Source organism: Rhinoraja longicauda, chromosome 43, assembly GCF_053455715.1.
Source record: "Rhinoraja longicauda isolate Sanriku21f chromosome 43, sRhiLon1.1, whole genome shotgun sequence".
Classification (NCBI taxonomy): domain Eukaryota; kingdom Metazoa; phylum Chordata; class Chondrichthyes; order Rajiformes; family Arhynchobatidae; genus Rhinoraja; species Rhinoraja longicauda.
Window position 1 is genome coordinate 9,521,416 of NC_135995.1, and position 21,585 is coordinate 9,543,000.

At 44.4% G+C, this 21,585-nt stretch overlaps 1 protein-coding gene across 1 annotated transcript; it reads left to right on the plus strand.

The window, feature by feature from the left end:
• Positions 1-12,019: 12,019 nt before the first annotated feature.
• On the plus strand, positions 12,020-20,894 carry LOC144612237 (zinc-binding protein A33-like). The gene is made up of 6 exons (XM_078431796.1): positions 12,020-12,430; positions 12,522-12,617; positions 16,263-16,496; positions 17,692-17,714; positions 17,812-17,930; positions 19,959-20,894. Exons 1-6 carry the CDS (start codon positions 12,020-12,022, stop codon positions 20,492-20,494), a joined length of 1,419 nt encoding a protein of 472 aa, XP_078287922.1. The 3' UTR covers positions 20,495-20,894.
• The last annotated feature ends 691 nt before the right edge of the window (positions 20,895-21,585 follow it).

The window sequence follows — 21,585 nt, forward strand, 5'->3', positions numbered from 1 at the left end:
AAAACTTTCTCATCTCGGTCCTAAAAGACTTCCCCCTTATCCTTAAACTGTGACCCCTTGTTCTGGGCTTCCCCAACATCGGGAACAATCTTCCTGCATCTAGCCTGTCCAACCCCTTATGAATTTTATATGTTTCTATAAGATCCCTCAATCTTCTAAATTCCAGCGAGTACAAGGCGAGTCTATCCTGTCTTTCTTCATATGAAAGTCCTGCCATCCCAGGGATCAATCTGGTGAACCTTCTCTGTACTCCCTCTATGGCAAGAATGTCTTTCCTCAGATTAGGAGACCAAAACTACGCAATACTCCAGGTGTGGTCTTACCAAGGCCCTGTACAACTGGAGCAAAACCTCCCTGCTCCTATACTCAAATCCTCTTGCTATGAATGCCAACATACCATTCGCTTTCTTCACTGCCTGCTGCACCTGCAGTCCTGCCATCCCAGGGATCAATCTGGTGAACCTTCTACCACCTATTATATTGAATTGTGGGCGTGTGTTATTTGTTTAAACGTTCATTAACGGCTTGAATGGTCGCTCGCTTGAGGCGACAATAGACAATATGTGCAGGAGGAGGCCATTCGGCCCTTCGAGCCTATACGCACCGCCATTCAATGTGATCATGGCTGATCATTCTCAATCAGTACACAGAACGATGAACCACCAATGGCCTTGATTACATCAGGCCCAGGCTTACATGACAGGCAGCAGAGTTAAACAAATCTGTTTTATTATGTACAAAATGCATTTTACAAAATCATCACAAGCTGCACAAAAATGTGCAGAACAAACATCCACTGGATCAGTGACCAGACTTTGTATAAATTACAGGTTTTCAAAGAGCTACAACAGACAATAGTCAATAGGTGCAGGGGGAGGCCATTCGGCCCTTCGAGCCAGCACCGCCATTCGCCGTGATCATGGCTGATCATCCTCAGTCAGTACCCCGTTCCTGCCTTTTCCCCAGACCCCCCCCACAGCACGGACAAAGTGTGAACTTTTCCATGTTCCACAAGGATCTTGTCGTAAACTTTGGGGTCTGGGACCATGGACACATCTGGTCACATCTTCCAGAGACGGCGCAGCAGCAAACCCGTTCCCCGTCACCCAGAGACGGGGTGCTCTGTCACCCCCCGCGTACAGGGGTCCCCACTCTGCAACTCTCCCGGTCCCACAACACCCGCTCCTCATCCCTGCGAGAGAGAGAGAGAGGGGAGAGAAAGGGGGGGGAGAGAGGGGGGGAGACGGGGGAGAGAGAGGGGAGAGAGAGAGGGGCGGGGGAGAGAGAGGGGGGAGAGAGAGAGGGAGAGAGAGAGGGGGGGAGAGGGAGGGGGAGAGAGAGGGGAGGGAGAGAGAGTAGTGACTGGGCATCGTGGTCCATCCATCCCATTCACTTGCAGGGCAGCGTGACCCCGCAATGTTAGCCGGGGGAGAGGGGACGGGGGGGGGAGGGGCAGGGAGACGGGGGGGAGAGATGGGGGAAGAGAGGTGGCGACCGAGAGGGGAGGGGGGAGGAGACGGAGAGAGGGGGGAAGGAAAGGAAGGGGGGCGGAGAACGGGACGGAGAGAGGGGACGGGACGGAGATGGGGGGGGGGGGGTGGGGCGACGAGGGGGGAGGGGCGGTGAGGGGGGAGGGACTTTTTTTTATTTTTATCAAAAAATACTTTATTCAAGTAATAAATATCATTTACAAAACATCTTTTTTAAACAAACCCATCCGACATTTCCGGAGGTTACATATTCAATACAGGCATTTACTTAGACATTTACATACATATCCCTTATTTGGAGGGGCGTCTCTCCACCACACCCTGCCCCCCATGTCCAGCAGCGGAAGGACCCTAGACTGTGGTCCTCCCCCACAGGGCCTTGGCGTTGGCTGCACCGAGCTTCAGAGCGTCCCTCAGCACGTACTCCTGCAGTCTGCAGTGGGCCAGTCGGCAACATTCCTTGACGGACAGGTCGCTCCGCTGGGAGGTCAACAAGGATCGGGCAGACCAAAGAGCGTCTTTCACCGAGTTGATGACCTTCCAGCAGCACTCGATGTCAGTCTCGGAATGCGTCCCTGGGAACAGTCCGTAGAGCACAGAGTCCTCTGTGACGGAGCTGCTCGGAATGAATCGTGACAGGGACCCCTGCAGACCTCTCCAGAATCTCCTGGCAAATCCACACTCTTTGAAGAGGTGGGCCACCGTTTCCTCTCCGCAGCAGCCGTCCCGAGGGCAGCGTGCGCTGGTAGTGAGGTTCCGGCGGTGCAGGAAGGATCTGACTGGGAGGGCTCCCCTGACCGCCAGCCAAGCCAGGTCTTGGTGCTTGTTGGTGAGTACTGGCGATGAGGCATTTTGCCAGACAAGCTGGGCTGTCTGTTCTGGGAACCACGCCACAGGATCAGAGAGGGGAGACGGGGATACTCACGGCAAGGTGTGGGGGTTGCTGCAGAGATACGATGCCCAGACTCCCAGTACGGCTAGGACGAGAAGGATCACGGTGGGAATGATCACCCAACGACACCTGGACCCTGGAGGAGACAGACCCACACAGCCGTGAAAATGGAGCTTCGCTTAGAGACACAGCGCGGAAACAGGCCCTTCGGCTAGATTTGTATACACTGGAATTTAGAAGGATGAGCGGGGATCTTATCGAAACGTATAAGATTATTAAGGGGTTAGACACGTTGGAGGCAGGAAACATGTTCCCAATGTTTGGGGAAGTCCAGAACAAGGGGCCACAGCTTAAGAATAAGGGGTCGGCCATTTAGAACGGAGACGAGGAAAACATTTTTCAGTCAGAGAGTTGTGAATCTGTGGAATTCTCTGCCTCAGAAGGCAGTGGAGGCCAATTCTCTGAATGCATTCAAGAGAGAGCTCGATAGAGCTCTTAAGGATAGCGGAGTCAGGGGGTATGGGGAGAAGGCAGGAACGGGGTACTGATTGAGAATGATCAGCCATGATCATATTCAATGGCGGTGATGGCTCGAAGGGCCGAATGGCCTCCTCCTGCACCTATTGTCTATTGGCCCATTGAGTACACTAGTCTTTCCAATCTTTCCTCATATGTCAGTCCCGCCATCCTAGGGATTAATCTCGGGAACCTACGCTGCACTGCCTCAATTACAAGGATGTCCTTCCTCAAATTAGGAGACCAAAACTGTACACAATACTCCAGATGTGGTCTCACCAGGGCCTTGTACAACTGCAGAAGGACCTCTTTACCCCCTTACTGAAATCCTCTTGTTATGAAGGCCATTAGCTTTCTTCACTGCCTGCTGTACCTGCACGCCAACTTTCAGTGACTGGTGTACAAGGACACCCAGGTCTCGCTGCACCTCCCCCTTACCTGACCTAACACCATTGAGAAAATAATCTGCCTCCTTGTTTTTGCCATTCTCAATCAGTACCCCGTTCCTGCCTTCTCCCCATACCCCCTGACTCCGCTATCCTTAAGAGCTCTATCTAGCTCTCTCTTGAATGCATTCAGAGAATTGGCCTCCACTGCCTTCTGAGGCAGAGAATTCCACAGATTCACAACTTTCTGACTGAAAAAGTTTTTCCTCCTCTCAGTTCTAAATGGCCGACCCCTCAGCAGGTCAGGCAGCATCTCGGGAGAGATGGAAGGGTCTCGACCCGAAACGTCACCCATTCCTTCTCTCCCGAGATGCTGCCTGACCTGCTGAGTTACTCGAGCATTTTGTGAATAAATACCTTCGAAGAGTTTTTGTATATAGATTAATTAATTAAGAAAGAGATTAATAAAGATATATAATAAATTTATGTGGAGGTTCCCTGAGACATGAAAATTATTTCCAGGGTTCTGCTGAGAAATGCTGGAATGGAGGGAGAGGGATCATGTTCAGGCATGGGGGGATCAGTTTGCATTGGCATCATGTTCGGTACAAACATTATTCCTGTGCTGTTTTCTGGGGTCTGTTGACCATGGGGGCACCGCCTTGAACTAAGGGGGAGCTCAGATGGAATGTGTCAATAATGGTTTGTGTAAAATGGAATCATTTGTAACTTTTCCGGCGCCCTTTAAGTGGCGATTCTTTGCATACCTTGCGTGTGAACAAGAAAACAATATATATATCACTGCGCCTTGACAGATGTGACAAGGAAGTATTCATTCACGGAGAGTGCCGTGTGCAGGCCGGTGGGACTAGGCCAGAATTACCCACCGGGTCAGCATGGGCCGAAGGGCCAGTCTGGGTACTGTGCAACTCTCCACGCCGCTACTCGCCGACCACGCGCAGCTCAAAGTGCTCCACGTCGTGGTTCCTCAGCTCCCTGCCATAGTAGTTTGTCTCTATCTCGTAGGTCCCCTGGTCACCGAGCCCCACGGCCCACAGCTCGATGACACCGTCCAGTCGGATGTGGACTATGTCCCTGTAGGGCGGGCGGATCCAGGACGGACTCTCCGGGCTGTAAGACTTCCAATCCAGGATCGGCAGGACGGGACGGACACGCCACATCGCCACCCTGATCTTCTCGTGGCTGTGGGGCTGGACGGGAAACCTCACGGTCCCACCCACGGGGACAGTGGTGACCGAGCCCACGGTGGCCGACGTTCTTGTACCGCACAGAGCCGCAGTGTGGAGACCTGTAACACAACAAGGTCATAGAATTTTTCGAGGATGTAACCAGTAGAGTGGATAAGGGAGAACCAGTCGATGTGTTATATCTGGACTTCCAGAAGGCCTTCGACAAGGTCCCACATAGGAGATTGGGGTACAAACTTAAAGCACACGGTATTGGGGGTTCAGTGTTGAGGTGGATAGAGAAAATTGGTTGGCGGACAGGAAGCAAAGAGTAGGAATAAACGGGTCCTTTTCGGAATGGCAGGCAGTGACTAGTGGGGTACCGCAAGGCTCAGTGCTGCGACCCCAGTTATTTACAATATATATTAATGATTTGGACGAGGGAATTGAATGCAAGTTTGCGGATGACACGAAGCTGGGTGACAGTGTTAGCTGCGAGGGGGATGCTAGGAGGCTGCAGAGTGACTTGGATAGATTAGGCGAGTGGGCAAATGCATGGCAGATGCAATATAATGTGGATAAATATGAGGTTATCCACTTTGGCGGCAAGAACAGGAAAGCAGAGTATTACCTGAATGGTGGCCAATTAGGAGAAGGCGATATGCAACGAGACCTGGGTGTCATGGTGCACCAGTCATTGAAAGCAAGCATGCAGGTGCAGTAGGCAGTGAAGAAAGCGAATGGTGTGTTAGCATTCATAGCAAGAGGATTTTAGTATAGGAGCAGGGAGGTTCTGCTGCAGTTGTACAGGGCCTTGGTGAGACCATACCTGGAGTATTGTGTACAGTTTTGGTCTTCTAATCTGAGGAAAAACATTCTAGCCTTAGAGGGAGTACAGAGAAGGTTCACCAGATTGATCCCTGGGATGGCAGGACTTTCATATGAAGAAACACTGGATAGACTGGGCTTATACTCGCTGGAATTGAGAAGACTGAAGGGGGATCTTATAGAAACATATAAAATTCTTAAGGGGTTGGAGAGGCTTGATGCGGGAAGATTGTTCCCGATGTTGGGGGAAGTCCAGAACCAGGGGTCACAGCTTAAGGATAAGGGGGAAGTCTTTTAGGACCGAAATGAGAAAACATTTCTTCACACAGAGAGTGGTGAGTCTGTGGAATTCTCTGCCACAGAAGGTAGTTGAGGCCAGTTCATTGGCTATATTTAAGAGGGAGGTTAGATGTGGCCCTTGTGGTTAAAGGGATCAGGGGGTATGGAGAGAAGGCAGGTACAGGTTACTGAGCTGGATGATCAGCCATGATCATATTGAATGGCGGTGCAGGCTCGAAGGGCCGAATGGCCTACTCCTGCACCTATTTTCTATGTTTCTATGTCATTGTACCTGCCTGCTTCACCACCCTCAGAAAACATTGCCCCTCACATTCCCATTGAACCTGACCCCCCCCCCCCATCCCAGTAACTGTGTGTTTGTGTTGTCATTTGTGAGCGGGGCACCAAGGCACATTCCTTGAATGTGCACATACTTGGCCAATAAACTTATTCATTCATCAACTTATTCATTCATTCATGAAAAGGTGAGGCTAAAGGTGAAAGGAGTCAGAAAGGGGGTCAGGTGAGGAGAGTAGTGAAATGTGAAGCTGCAGGGAGGGGTATGGATACGAGAGTCAGTCTGAAGAAGGTTCTCGGCTCAAAACATCATCTATTCCTTTTCTCCACAGAAGCTGCCTGACCCGCTGAGTTACTCCAGCACTCTGTGAGACGTCACCTATCCATGTTCTCCACAGATGCTGCCTGACCCGCTGAGTTACTCCAGCACTCTGTGAAACGTCACCTATCAATGTTCTCCACAGATGCTGCCTGACCCGCTGAGTTGCTCCAGCTTATTGCGTCTACACTCTTGTTTAAGACCACCACACCCTGGGGAAAAGGCCTGTGACCATCCACAATAACAACGCCCCTCTTGGTTTTATACACCTCAACAAGAATCCCCCTCATCCCCAGAGTAGGGATCTGTGGAATTCTCTGACGCAGAAGGCAGTGGAGGCCAATTCTCTGAATGCATTCAAGAGAGAGCTAGATAGAGCTCTTAAGGATAGTGGAGTCAGGGGGTATGGGGAGAGGGCAGGTACGGGGTACTGATTGAGAATGATCAGCCATGATCACATTGAATGGCGGTGCGTACAGGCTCGTACATTCTCAATCAGTACCAGGTATAATCGAATCTAAAATGTCTAATCGAATTTATGATGTAGGTACCATCGCGTACTATGAGTTCATACATGTATTTGTTTTGTTAAAATTTAAATAATTTTTTTAATTTTTTTTTTAAAAAATCAGTACCCCGTTCCTGCCTTCTCCCCATAACCCCTGACTCCGCTATCCTTTTTTAATTTTTTTTATTTTATTTAAATTTTAACAAAACATATACATGTATGAACTCATAGTACGCGATGGTACCTACATTATAAATTCGATTAGACATTTTAAATTCGATTATACCTGTATTGTTCTGTATTATCTCCCCACCCACAACCCCCCTCCCCCCACCCCCCCCCCCCCCCCAGTTAGAAAAAAAGAGGAAAAAGGAGAAGAAGAAAGATAAAGAAATTTAAAAATTTTAAAAAGGAAAGAAAGAAAGAAAGAAGAAAGAAAGAAACCTGGAGACAAGAAGGAAACACTTCCGGCTAATTTCTTATTAAATTCTTTTTAAGGGTATCAAAACAATCCTGAAATTAAATATTTCCAATTCTTAATCCTAGTTTTAAAGTGAATGGGTTCCAAAGTTTCAAAAATAAATCATATTTATCTCTCAGATTATAAGTAGCTTTTTCTAATGGGATACAACTACGCATTTCTGCAAACCATCTTGCAATTCTTATTTCATTGTGATCTTTCCAAGTGACCGCCACACATTTTTTTGCTATTGCTATTGCTGTTTTGAGAAATCTTTCCTGATATTTATCTAAAATTAATCTTGGTATTATTCCTTTAGTATCTCCCAATAAAAACAACCTTGAATCCAATGGTATGGTCTTATTCATCAATTGTTCCAAAAAGTTTTTTAGGGCTTTCCAAAAAGGAGTTACCTTCGGATATGCCCATGTGGAGTGTAAAAAAGTACCCACATCCTGGTTGCATCTAAAACAAATTCCAGGTAAATTTGGATTTAAATTGTTTAATTTTTTCGGAGTTAAATGTAATTGATGTAAAAAATTATATTGTACTATATCTCACATTAATAGTCTTTTTCATACTTTCTAAACATAATCTTTCCCAACTTGGTTCATCAATGCTAATATTCAGATCTGTTTCCCATCTTTGTCTTGATTTTTGAATTCCTATCTTTGGACTAGATTTTTGTAATAATTTATACATTGAAGATATAATTTTTTTAGTTCCATTGCCCTGAATCAGGGATTCAATTCCTTTAGTTTGAAATAGAAACATTGAATTACCTAACTTTTCCCTTAAAAAAGATTGTAGTTGATAATAGAAAAAAATACTATTCCCTGGGATTTGATATTTGTTTCTCAATTGAGAAAATGTCAAAAAATTATTTCCTTCATAGCAATCTCCTATATGTTTAATACCCTTCTGTTCCCAGACTTGTAATATTTGATTATTCCAAGCAAACGGCAGTAGTCTATTTTTTACTAATGGAGTTTTAGCTGTTAGAAAAAATCTTTTATCATTAGCTTTAACTGTTTTCAACAATATATTAATTAAATGTGTTAGCAAAGGTGACTCTTGATCCTTAACTAATAGCTTCGCTTCCCATTTATAGATAAATTCTTCTGGGCATAGTTCTTTTATTTTATCCATCTCAATTTTAACCCATGCTGTTTTTCCACCCTCTTGATAAAAGGATGAAATAAAACTCATTTGTGCTGCCAAATAGTAATTTTTAAAATTTGGTAATTGCAATCCACCTAATTCAAATTTCCATGTTAATTTTTCCATAGACACTCTTGGCATTTTACCTTTCCAAACAAAATTTCTCACAATTTTATTCAATTCTTGAAAAAAATTATTTGGTAAAGGTATAGGCAGTGTTTGGAATAAATATTGTATCCTCGGAAAAATATTCATCTTAATACAGTTCACTCTCCCTAGCAATGTAATTGGAAGATTCATTCATTTCTTCAAGTCCTCATCTATTTTTTTAATTAGTGGTTTATAATTTAGTTTATACAGATTATTTAACTTATTATCTACTTTAACCCCTAGATACCATGCCTTCTTTTTGCCATTTAAACTGACTTTCGCTTTTACATTGATCATAATTACCTTCAAAAAGAGGCATTATTTCAGTTTTATCTTTATTAATTTTGTATCCTGATACTTTCCCATATTCTTCCAGTCTGAAATATAATTTTCTTAAGGATTCCAATGGTCTAGTAAGACAAATTAAAACATCATCTGCAAATAAAGTAATTTTGTGATTTTCCTGATTAACTTTAAATCCTTCAATGTCTAAATCTGATCTTATTAGTTCTGCCAGAGGTTCAATAACCAATACAAATAAAGCTGGTGACAAGGGACATCCCTGTCCACTAGATCTTTCCAAATTAAATGATTGAGAAGATTGGCCATTTGTCACCACTTTGGCTTTAGGTTGTTTATAAAGGGCTTTTACCCAGTTAATGAAACCATTTCCCAATCCATACTTTTCTAATACTTTAAATAAAAAATCCCATTCTAACCTGTCAAACGCCTTTTCAGCATCTAAAGCAACTGCTACACTTAATTCCTTTCTTTTCTGTGCTAAATGTAAAATACTTATAAATCTTGCTACATTATCAGATAATCTCCTTTTTTTGACAAATCCAGTGTGGTCCTCTTTAACCAGCTTAGGTAAAAATTCTGCCAATCTCCTTGCCAAAAGCTTAGCAACTATTTTATAATCTGCATTCAACAATGATATTGGTCTATAAGAAGATGCTTTTAAAGGGTCTTTCCCTTTTTTTGGAATTACGATTATAATTGCCATTGAGAAGGATTCTGGTAATGTAGAAGTTTTTTCCACTTGATGTATCACTTCCATAAATACTGGTACCAAACAAATCTTAAATTTTTTTATAGAACTCAGGCGGGAAACCATCTTCCCCTGGTGATTTATTACTTGGTAAAGAATGTAATACTTCCTCCACTTCTCTCAAAGTAAAGGAGGCATTTAGTCCCATCTGCTCCTCATTAGAGATTGTTGGTAATTGTATCTTGGATAAAAAATTATTTATCTTAAATTCATCCTTTTCAGATTCAGAATGATACAGATTAGTGTAGAATTGCTTAAATACCTCATTGATTTCTCTAGGTTTATAAGTAATAATGTTTTGATCTGTTCTAATTGAATTTATTGTTCTTAATATTTGTTCTTCTTTCAGTTGCCATGCCAATACCTTGTGCGCTCTTGCTCCTAATTCATAATATCTTTGGTTAGTTCGTAATATTAGTTTTTCTGTTCTGTAAGTATGTAAAGTATTGTATTGAAATTTTTTATTTGCAAGTTGTATTTTTTTTGTATCTGAAGAAGCTTTATGTTAGTCTTTTTCTAGTACGGTGATTTCTTTTTCTAATCTTTCAGATTCCTTCCTATAGTTTTTCTTTATCTTAGACGAGTAGCTTATAATTTGGCCTCTCAAATAAGCCTTCATTGCATCCCATACAATAAATTTATCATTAACTGAATTTAAATTTGTTTCCAAAAATAATCCAATTTGTCCTCGAATAAAATCACAAAAGTCTTGCCTTTTCAATAGTAAAGAGTTGAGTCTCCATCTATATACTGACTGTTCTTTATCTGGCATCGTAATTTTCATTAATAATGGTGAATGATCAGATAACAATCTAGCCTTATAATCTATTTGTATTATTCTACCCCTTAATTGAGCTGAAATCAAAAATAGATCTATTCTAGAATATGTATCATGTCTATTGGAATAAAAGGACGGTGGCGGTGACTGAAACACAATCCGGTATGACGAGAGAAATGAAAAGGAGAGTCCGCAAGATCTACCTTGTTGAATAACTTGAGTAATACATTGTGCTATTATTTGCATTGCTTTTCATCAGCTTCGTGAGTTAATACAAGGCTGTTCTTAATAAACAAAACATAGCCTTCTTATTAAGGAATTAATGTAAGTCGGTGATCAATTTCTCAGGACGTAGATGTCGCGGCACGAACAGCATTTATTGCACATCACTAATTGCCCTCTGAGTAGATCGCTCGGCCATTTCCAAGGACATTTGATCTTCAACCGAGTTGGATCTTTAACAAAATAAGAGTGTTGCGCTCATCGTTTTTCAGACAGTTTATTTTTGTCAATATTCGAGACGATTAACTGTATTTAAGGTGCGGAAAAATAATTTACATTGTGTCCCTGGATTGTGCCACTGGATTCCTCGTTCGATAATTAAATAGGTGCCTCGCCACCGCACCCCAACCTCTAGTTGATGCCTCGAGTTCTTGTTTCTTGGTCCTCCAAAATATTCCAAATGGAATTTAAACTGGAGGTGGCGGAGTATGGACTTAAGCAAGAAGGGCTTCTTGGAGACGAAGAGCTGACATAAATTTAGTTGCCTAATATGTAATTTAGTAGCCTAATATGCAAACCGCAGGGGATTTAAATAAATTACCACCACAGAAGTCTCGGATACAATAATTACCTTGGCTCCGATCTACAATGGCCGGCTTGTATGTGCACGATCTCCCGCATGGTAAATGTGTTAATTTGAGTTTAGGGAAGGAATGAAAGTAAGAAAGAGAGAAAGAAAGACGGAAGCCGGACTGTCCCGCTGGTTTGCAGAGTGACCGCGCCGCTCTCAGCAGTTCACCAGTTCCTGTGGGATTGCGGCCCTTCAGTTAATAACCATGTCCAAAACCGGGATTATTCCCGTCACGATCTCACACACCTTTATAAGATCACCCCTCATACTCCTGCGCTCTAAGGAATAAGGTCCTAGTCTGCCCAATCTCTCCCTACAGTGAGGCCCTCAGACCCTGGCAACGTCCTCATAAGTATTCTCCACACCCTTTCCAATGTATCCACATTCTTCAAACAGCAGAGTGAACAAAACTGAACACATTAGTCCACACTGGACATCCTTAATATGAAATGATGCACGGCTTACCCAAATATAGATGCACCTGAAGACTGGAGCGCGAGAGACGAGTGAACTGATGTGGATTAAAATATGTTTTAATAATATTATTTCCATCCTGATCCCGGGCTGTGAACGGAGATGCGGGCGGCGGGTTCCACTGGCCAACAGGTGCAACGCCTCCTCAGTTACACCTCCTTAGCGCTGGTCCCTGTCCCTTTCTGTCCTGCCTTACACAATCCCAGGGCAATCTCTCCCCTTTCGTCTATATTCAGGCCGGTTTAATGTCTAACTGACCCCTCCCTCGAGTGATTAGTTGGAAGTGGCCAGGACACCTTCACACTGAACACTTGCAGCCAAATAAGGTCATTGCCGGAGACGGCAGCGCGCGCAGTGGGAAACACTGAACCAGGAAGTGGCGGAGTTACAATGGCTGCGAAAGACCAGGTCGAGAGTTGGACCGAGGAGGCAGTTTGTCCCATCTGCCTGGATTTCTTCACCGATCCGGTTATACTGGAGTGCGGGCACAACTTCTGCCGCTCCTGTATCACACAGAGTTGGGACAGGGAGGAGAGAAACTCCTGCCCGGAATGTAGAGAGGAGTTTACAGACCGCACCCTCAAAGTAAATTGGGTCTTAGTTAGACTGGCTGAGAAAGCTCGAACACTGAGCCTGAATCGGACAGAGAAGGAAAGTAAACTTCACTGCGAGGAACATCAGGAAGAACTGAAGCTGTTTTGTGAAACTGATAAGAAGCTGATCTGCGTGGTTTGTGCAGCTGGGCGGGAACACAAGTCTCACAGCTTCATGCAGGTTAAAGAAGCTGTTGAAAACCACAAGGTAAAAGCAAACCGATTTTAATCGCATCATTGTTTAATTCCATTTTTACTGTTCAACCATTTAATTTTCTGATTCCCAAACACATTTGCAGGATCAGGTGAAATCTTCCATCCAGTCTCTCACAAAATATAAATCAGGGATCCAGCAAATGGAGCAGCAACAGAAAGAGAAGATTTCTGGAGTTCTGGTGAGGCTATTAAGTTTCGATTTCCTGATCTTGTGCAGGTTTGATCCCTGTGACGCGTGTAATAACAGGGCAGCGCAGTTACATAAGTAGTGCTGCTGTCTCCTAGTTCTGGTGAGCGGGTTCGATCCTGACCTCGGGCGCTGCCCGTGTGGTTCACGCCTTCTCCATGTGACCGCGTCGAATTCCTTCCACGTCCCCAACAAAGATACTAGAGGAGCAAAATTAACCACTCCGTCGAAATTGCGTCCACTGAAGTGTAGTACGTAACATAATTTTAGTAAGCAAAACCCACCTCTCGCTGTATAATCAGTGTTGTGGGGGAACAGTATGTGTGATGATCCCATCAAAGTGCAGAAAATATCTCATCTATCAACCCACATTTTATTGTTACTTTTATTTTAAAATGTTTTCCCCCTGCTAAATTTCTCTGGTTTTATTTTCTTACTGTTTCTGCCCATGTCCCTCCCATCCTTCCTCCCCAGTCCCCTCTTTTGTGTAGTTTCCCTTGTATTGCCCAAACACACACTCAGCACAAATTTAACTTATATATATATGTATAGATATGAATGTGTGTTTGTTTGTGTGTGAGAGGCAAGATGGAGATAAATAGATCTCAAAGTTCCTTCTCGTGGATCAGAAGCAACTTTGATTTAAAGCAACGCTCTATTTCTCTTTTCATCTTATTTTACAAATGATGTACATAAACCATAAAGGATTCAACCTTTATGGTATATATATATACATAGATATATGTCTAGTTACTTTCTAGTGATTTCCTCTAATTATTTGTTTAGCAACCTTTTTACTTTCAATCTCTCTCTCTCTTTTTCTCTGTACCCAATATATACAAATATATATACAAATATAAAATCAGTCATTCACACACTTCTCAGCGCATGGTTCTCTCTATCATGATCACTGTTCTCTCACATACATTTCATTAGGGCCTTCCCGTACACATTCGCAATCAGTGACATCAAACTTATTTCCAGAAATCCTAATATTGGGAATAAAATAACTATGAACACATATTAAGATATTTATAATAATAATAATAAACATTTATTTTTTATCGCGCTTTTCCAAATGCTCAAAGACGCTTTACAAAAACAGTCAAGACATAAAAACAAACAAACGAATTGTCCTGACGGAGAAGCGGTGAACAAATAGCGCCAGCGTCCTCTCACGTCAGGGTCCGGCAGTAGACAATAAAGAACACAAGACACACAATTACAATTTTAACACAAACAGCCATCACAGTGATTGCTCCAGGCACACCCTCGCTGTGATGGAAGGCAAAGAAAAGTCTTATCTCCATTTTTCCATTATTTTCATTCTACATTAGTGTAATAAAATGTAATGCATACATACCTACACTTATACAGAAGTGCTAGCTTTAGAGAATAGACAATAGGTGCAGGAGTAGGCTATTCAGCCCTTCGAGCCAGCACCGCCATTCAATGCGATCATGGCTGATCATTCTCAATCAGTACCCCGTTCCTGCCTTCTCCCCATACCCCTTCACTCCACTATCCTTAAGAGCTCTATCCAGCTCTCTCTTGAAAGCATCCAACGAACTGGCCTCCACTGCCTTCTGAGGCAGAGAATTCCACACCTTCACCACTCTCTGTGATTTTAGACATGAATAATGTACATTACCACCATAGTTTAGTTTTGAATTTAACATATAATTGAGGGGGTCGGTGCAATATAGTGCTAACCCTCAGTTTTGTGAAAAATTAGTTACAGGCATTGACACGATACTTACCCACAATCCTACAACCTGTAAAAAATTCATATTTAAATTTAACCGATAAGTTGGTCAAATAACATAGGCACCTTCTAGGTTTTGTTGTGATTAATGGATTTTTTAAATGTGAATATCTCATAACGATACATTTGTGGGTTAGCAGTATATTGCACCCCCTTCAATTTTACATCATTCAAAAATGAATTTCATAAAACAAGGATAACACCTTTTATTTCTGTTATTCATGGTAAGTTTTACATCATTTTGTGTGCAAGATATACAGGGTTGCACTGTTTCACATATCAGCTAACCAATGAAATGATCATTCCTGATTTATACCAGCACTTCACCTTCCCTCCTTTGTCTGAAGAAGGGTCCCAACATGAAACATCACCCATCCTTTTTCTCCAGAGATGCTGCCTGACCCGGTGACTTACTCCACCACTGTGTCTATTTGAATTGGATTCGTGCTCTGTACCACATCAGGCAGCATTGGTGATTTTAGTGGCTGTCAATGATTTTTAACTAATCAATTCACCAATTCAAATTTTATTGGCTCTAATTATAAAGTTAAATGTCTTTTCGATTATATTGTGGATACAGTCGAGTTCTATTGTTGGCAAATGCCAAATCTCTGCTTCCATGACTTTCTAAAATAAAGCAAAAAGAGATACGGCTCGTGGAGGTGAAAATAAAATTAACAGAGAAAGCAAAGAAGAACAGTTCATTAAATATGATCAATTGGCCTGATACAGATAGAGTGGATCTCTAGTGCAAATATTCAATCAGTAACATCCAAAATTTAAAGATCATGAAGCAGCAACTCGTCAAGAAATAGTCATAGGTGTCAACCATCAACTTATCCAAGAAGAAGAACAAAAATAATTGTTTGCAAACATTTTATATACGAACAAATCGCAGAGAGTTGTGAACACAGCCCAGTCTGACACACAGAATCTGTTTACTAAAATGGCGCTGAAATTTACCCATGACCAACTACGGTTTTACGTGTCGGGTGGTCTATCTTGCTCCTCTAGTATCTTTGGTGCCTAATACATGCTGGTTCAAAGGTCAATCGGTGACTGTAAATTATTCCTGTGGAGGTGGGTGGTGGGCGGATGTATGAGAATTAATGGGTACGTGAAAAGGAATAGGCAGCAGGGAATTAAAGTCATAAGGAATAGGAGTAGAATGAGGCCATTTCGCCCATCGCATCTATGCCGCCATTCAATCATGGCTGACCTATCTCTCCCTCCTTACCCCATTCTCCTGCCTTCTCACCATAATCTCTGAAACCTGTACTAATCAAGAATCTATCTTTGCCATAAAAATATCCATAGCCTTCTGTGGCAAAAAAAATCCACAGATTCACCACCCTCTGACCAAAGAAATTTCTCTTCATCTTCCTAAATTAGCGTCCTTTAATTCTGAGGCTATGACTTTGAGTCCTGGATTCTCCCACTAGTGGAAACATCCTCTCCACAACCACTCTATCCAAGCCTTTCACTATTCTGTATGTTTTAATTAGGTCCCCCTCATTCTCTGAAACCCCAGCGAGTACTGGCCCAGTGCTAACAAACGCTCATCATAGGTTAACCCACTCATTCCTGGGATCATTCTTGTAAACCTCCTCTGGACCCTCTCCAGAGCCAGCACATCTTTCCACAGATATGGTGCCCAAAATTGCTCACAATATTACAAATGCGGCCTTACCAGCGCCTTATGGAGCCTCAACATCACATCCCTGCTTTTGTATACAAGCCCTCTTGAATAAATGCTGGCACAGAGTTTGCTTTCCTTACTATTGATCTATGGCTTTATTCCTACCACCAAAATGCATGACTCCACACTTTGAGATATTGAGGAAATATTGATCTTCACCTTTCATTTCACAGGAACAGTCACACAACCTTCAGTCTAAGATCAAATCCCAGTTTGCTGAACTGCACCATATTCTCACTGAGAAAGAGCAGCGAGGACTGGCAGATATCCGGGAGGAAGAGAAGACGATTCTAAATGCAATGGAGAAAAATCTTCGAGAAATTGAAGAGAATTTAAGTTCCATTCAGGAGGAACTCTTTAAGTTGCAGCAGCAGATGGATCAAAAGGACAATGTGGTGTTTCTGAAGGTGAGGGGTTACACTACAGTATGGCGAAGTGAAAGTGCACAGTCACAAAATGGTGGGGGTTGTTTCTGAAATAAATGCTGCCTTTACCAGTAATTCAGAACTGGGTTAATGTTTCATCTGTTCCAGTTGTAGTTGTTCCCAAACTAATTGGCCTCCCGCATAATCTTTGGGATCTCGGGACTGCCTGGCCGGAATGTAGAGAGGTGTTTGTGGAGTTTAGAACTACGACGGGTGATCCTATATCTGATCGCTGAATGGACAGAGGGCAGTAAATCTCTGGGACTCTCCAACCAAGAGACTCTGAGAGGTTTAACCTGTTAAACGTATTTATACTAGAGGAAGATACATTTTTGAAAGTTCAGGGAACTGAAATCAAAGGGAATGGGACAAAGCGGAGGAGTTTAGTCCTGGGCTAAATCAGCCATGACCACAGTGTGGGGATTAACATTGAAATCTAGAACGTGGCGCACACAGCAGATTGACCATCTATATCCGGTTCCCATCAGCAGTGGGCGGTCACCTTGGGGGAATTTGCTCTGTTTGTTTTACCCACCTTTGTTCACCATAGAATGACATCCCATTCTACATCATAGACAGGCCATTTGGCCCATCCTATCCAGTCAAGATTTCTGTTCCACTCAACATCCCTCCCATCTACTCACCGCACTCAGTAACAATACCCCGAATTCCAGGAGTGCTCACGTGTTTATCCCGATCGCCCTTAAATATATCTCTGCTGTTGGCTTCAGTCCCTCCAATGCAAGTGAAGTCCATGTTCTCATGACTACATTCATTTCAGTATTTATTGAAGACCGCGTTACATTTCAGCTTTGATTTTTGCTCTCCCATCGATTAGAGATATTATTTCATCCTCACCCATTTAAATCCACCGATAAACTTAAATCTTATCTCATCATTCCTGACATCTTGCCCAGATAAACTCCCACAACCTGCCCAGTCTTTGCATTGAGTTCCATCCTCTCAGTTATGGCGTCATTCTCATGAACATTCCTTATGCTTTCCCCCTTCGTTCTACGTCTCGATGGCAATGTCCGCTTTCTGTCTGCATGACAGCGGCGATAAGAGTTGGGAAATGGGAATTATCAGAGGGTTGTAGAAATATGGAGAAATTCCCGCTGTCGGGAATAGGACGGTCCATCTCAGTCAATTGAGATTTGTGTTTTATTTCTTTCAGGAGGAAGCCGGTCGTAAGCGAAGGTAGGACATGCTCTTGACGGAAACATTGTAAGTTTTTGTGGAACAACTCAAAACATTTCTGATGCTCAGTTGATAAACAGCTGTTAAATATCCGCAGGGTTCGTGATGAAGCCAAACCATTGTCGGTGGTAGACGTTGCCTTGCCAATTGAAAAGTTTCATTGCCCTGTTTCATTGAACACAGCATTTAAACAAACATCTGATGACTTCAAGCAAGGTAAAGCTTATACCTTTTCCATTGTTCTTGTTCCTGGCACCTTTAAGTAATAGGTGTACGAAGGAACTGCAGACGCGTGTTTAAATCGAAGGAAGGCACAAAATTCTGGTGTAACTCAGCGAGCCAGGCAGCATCACTGTAGAGAAGGTATGGGTGACTTTTCGGGTCGAGACTCTTTTTCAGTCTGAAGAAGGGTCTCGAACTAAAACATCACACATTCCTTCTCTCCAGAGATGCTGCTTGTCCCTCTGAGTTACTCCAGCATTTTGTGTCTACCTTCAATTGTGTCTATCTTTAAGTAATACTTAGATGCAAAGATTAATGGTATTTTGGACTGAAGGGAAATTGAAGATTTGATCTCCCACCAAGCTCATCTGCTGGGAAGCATCACAGAGTCAGAGAGCTTTGTAGCACAGCAACAGGCCCTTTGACTCGACTCGACCATGCCAACCACGTTGCCCAACCAAGCTAGCCCCACTTGCCTGAGTCTGGCTCATATCCTTCCAAGTCTACCTTATCCACGTATCTACCCAATTCTCTGTGAACTGTTGTAATTGTACCTTCCTCGACCACTTCCTCTCTCAGATCGTTCCACATCTACACCACCCACTGACTAAAAAATCTGCTCCTCAGGTCCTTTTTATTGTTTCCACTCTCATCTTAAACTGATGCGCTCGAGGTTTAGACTCTCCGACCTTGGGTAAAGTATTGTGGCTAATCACCTTGTCTGTCCATCTTATACACATCCATAATGTCACTCTCATTGAGGAGGGGCTGTGAACTGTTTGCGTGCTACTGTATGTTTCATTTTTTTTCCCTTAGTACCTAATCAGATGTACAGCACTTTGGTCAACGTGGGTTGTTTTTAATTGTGCTATACAAATAAAATTGACTTGACTTGACTTGACTCTGACAGGCTCCCAAGAAAAAATATCCCAGTCTGAATAGTCTGTTCCAGGAATGAGTAGATGAACCTATGATGAGCGTTTGTCGGCATTGGGCCTGTACTCGCTGGAGTTTAGAAGAATGAGGGGGGACCTCATTGAAAAATACAGAATAGAGAAAGGCTTGGATAGAATGGACGTGGAGAGGATGTTTCCATTAGTGAGAGAGTCTAGGACTGGAGGACATAGCCTCAGAATTAAAGGATGTTCTTATCGGATGGAGATGAGGGGAAATGTTTTTAATCAGAGGGTGGTGAATTTGTGGAATACATTGCCACAGGTGGCTGTGGAGGCCAAGTCGGTGGATATTTTTAAGGCAGAGACAGCTGGATTCTTGATTAGTACAGGTGTCAGAGGTTATGGGGAGAAAGCAGGAGAATGGGGGTTAGGAGGGAGAGATAGATCAGCCACGATTGAATGGTGGAGAAGACTTGATGGGCAGAATGGCATAATTCTAATACTTTCACTTATGACATTATGACCTTCTGACTGTCCAACTTCACCTGATTACACAGCTCTTCAGACCTGATGATGTAAACCCTTTTGCACCCACTCCAGTTGACTAACAAACCCACCCTTCCCTCTCTCTCACCCTCCACTCAAAAAACACAGGAGCAGGTCATCTGGCCCCTCGTGTCTGCCCCCTTTCACTGTGATAACGACGACCCCACCACGCACCTCTACCTCCTCTTTAACAACCTCAAATTACCGCTAACCTCAATATCCTCTTGCTCCGATCTGTCTCCATATGTGTGTACCCCCCCCCCCCCCCCCCTTCGTTTCTCCTTCACCACCGCAATCTCGCAATCCTCCTCACTCTCCGCACCCGTCCTCCCCGTCCACCCTCCCCCACCTCACGAAATTCCCCTCTCCATCCCTGGATTAAAAACTCCTGGGGAGATGTCTGTTGTCCCCCCGATGTGGTCGTGGGTGAAACCCCGGGCAGGGTTTCAGTTGTCCGCCCGCCTGTGCCTGAGGCCGAGCGGCCTCTCCCCCGGTCCCGGGGCCGCGCTGCCCGAGTCTCCCCCCGACCCCCCCCCCCCCCCCCCCCGGGGACTCTCTGATTCTCTGCTTCTCCCCCCAGTCTCCGTCACCCTGGATGTGGAAACAGCGCATGCGCTGCTCGAGGTGTCTGAGGATCGGAAGAGGGTGAGATGCACCGGGACAGAGAGGAGTCTCCCTGACACCGGGAAGAGGTTTACAGACAGTGCGTGTGTGCTGGGATCGGAGGGGTTCACATCGGGGAGACATTACTGGGAGGTGGAGGTGGCGGGGAGTGAGGGCTGGAGACTGGGAGTCGCCGCAGAGTCTGTGGAGAGGAAGGGACGGGTCACACAGACCCCGGAGACTGGAGTCTGGAGCATCTGGCGGCGGTGGGGTGACACGTTTGATGCATTCACCTCCCCTCCATCCCCTCTCCCCGCCCGTCCCATCCCCGGGAGGGTGGGAGTTTATCTCAGTTACGAGTCCGGGACAGTTTCATTTTACGACGCGGCCACCAAGTCCCATCTCCACACCTTCACTGGGAATAAATTCACGGAGAAACTTTATCCTTTCTTCGAGACTTGGGATGTAGACAAGTGGCTGAGAATCTGCTCCGGTTCCGCTCCGGGTGTGTAAAAGGGCCGGGTCCCGGGACCAGCGTCAGGAGCGGGGCTCAGGGGCTGTGGGGCAGAAACCCGGTGGACAACAGGTCGGCGCTGAACGGCTCCCATTTAATCCCCACACTGCAACACGACCTCCCAACTTCCATCCTCGATACTCTGACTGATGAAGGCCAATGTGCCAAAAGCCTTTTTGACCGCCTTATCCACCTGCGACTCGACCTTCAAGGAACCGTGCCCCTGAACTCCTAGATCCCTCTGCTCTACAACACTCCCCAGAGGACTACCGTTCACCGTGTGGGTCCTGCCCTTGTTCCACGTCACAAAATGCAACACCTCATTACAACATCGCGGGCTCCAGTCTGCGACCCGCCGGCGCGCACATCACCCGCTGTGGCTCCGCTCACGTTTGTAACTCTTCACCTTTAACTTGACCTTTAATAAAGTCTTTAAAAAATAACCCGCGTTTGAGTTCTCTCCGCGTCCCCGCGTCACGGTACAGAGATCTCTTCAAACAGCAGACACGAGGATCCGTGGATACCGGTTGTACAAAAGGAAAAATACACACAGAGTGCTGGAGTAACTCAGCGGGTCAGGCAGCATCTGTGGAGAACATGGATAGGTGACGTTTCACAGAGTGCTGGAGTAACTCAGCGGGTCAGGCAGCATCTGTGGAGAACATGGATAGGTGACGTTTCGGGTCGGGACGCATCTTCAGACTGAAAGGTGTGGGGTCTTCACTAAGGAAGATACAAGCAGATGTTCTAGTGGCCAGAGATCCTAGAGTGACAGAGGAACTGGAGGAAATCCACATTAGGCAGGAAAAAGTTTTGGGTAGACTGATGGGACTGAAGGCTGATAAATCCCCAGGGCCTGATGTCGACGCATTAGTGATTATTTTCCAATGTTCTATAGATCCTGTGGATTGGAGGGTAGCTAATGTTATCCCACTTTTCAAGAAAGGAGGGAGAGAGAAAATGGGAAATTAAAGACCAGTTAGTCTGACATCAGTGGTGGGGAAGATGCTGGAGTGAATTATAAAAGACGAAATTGCGGAGCGTTTGGATCGCAGTAACAGGATCGTTCCGAGTCAGCGTGGATTTACGA

Coding starts and splice junctions, on each gene's coding strand:
- LOC144612237 (XM_078431796.1), top strand. CDS start 12,020: ATGGCTGCGAAAGACCAGGTCGAGAGTTGGACCGAGGAGGCAGTTTGT. Junction 12,618..16,262: donor AGAAGATTTCTGGAGTTCTG/GTGAGGCTATTA, acceptor TTCATTTCACAG/GAACAGTCACACAACCTTCA. Junction 17,715..17,811: donor GAAGCCGGTCGTAAGCGAAG/GTAGGACATGCT, acceptor AAATATCCGCAG/GGTTCGTGATGAAGCCAAAC.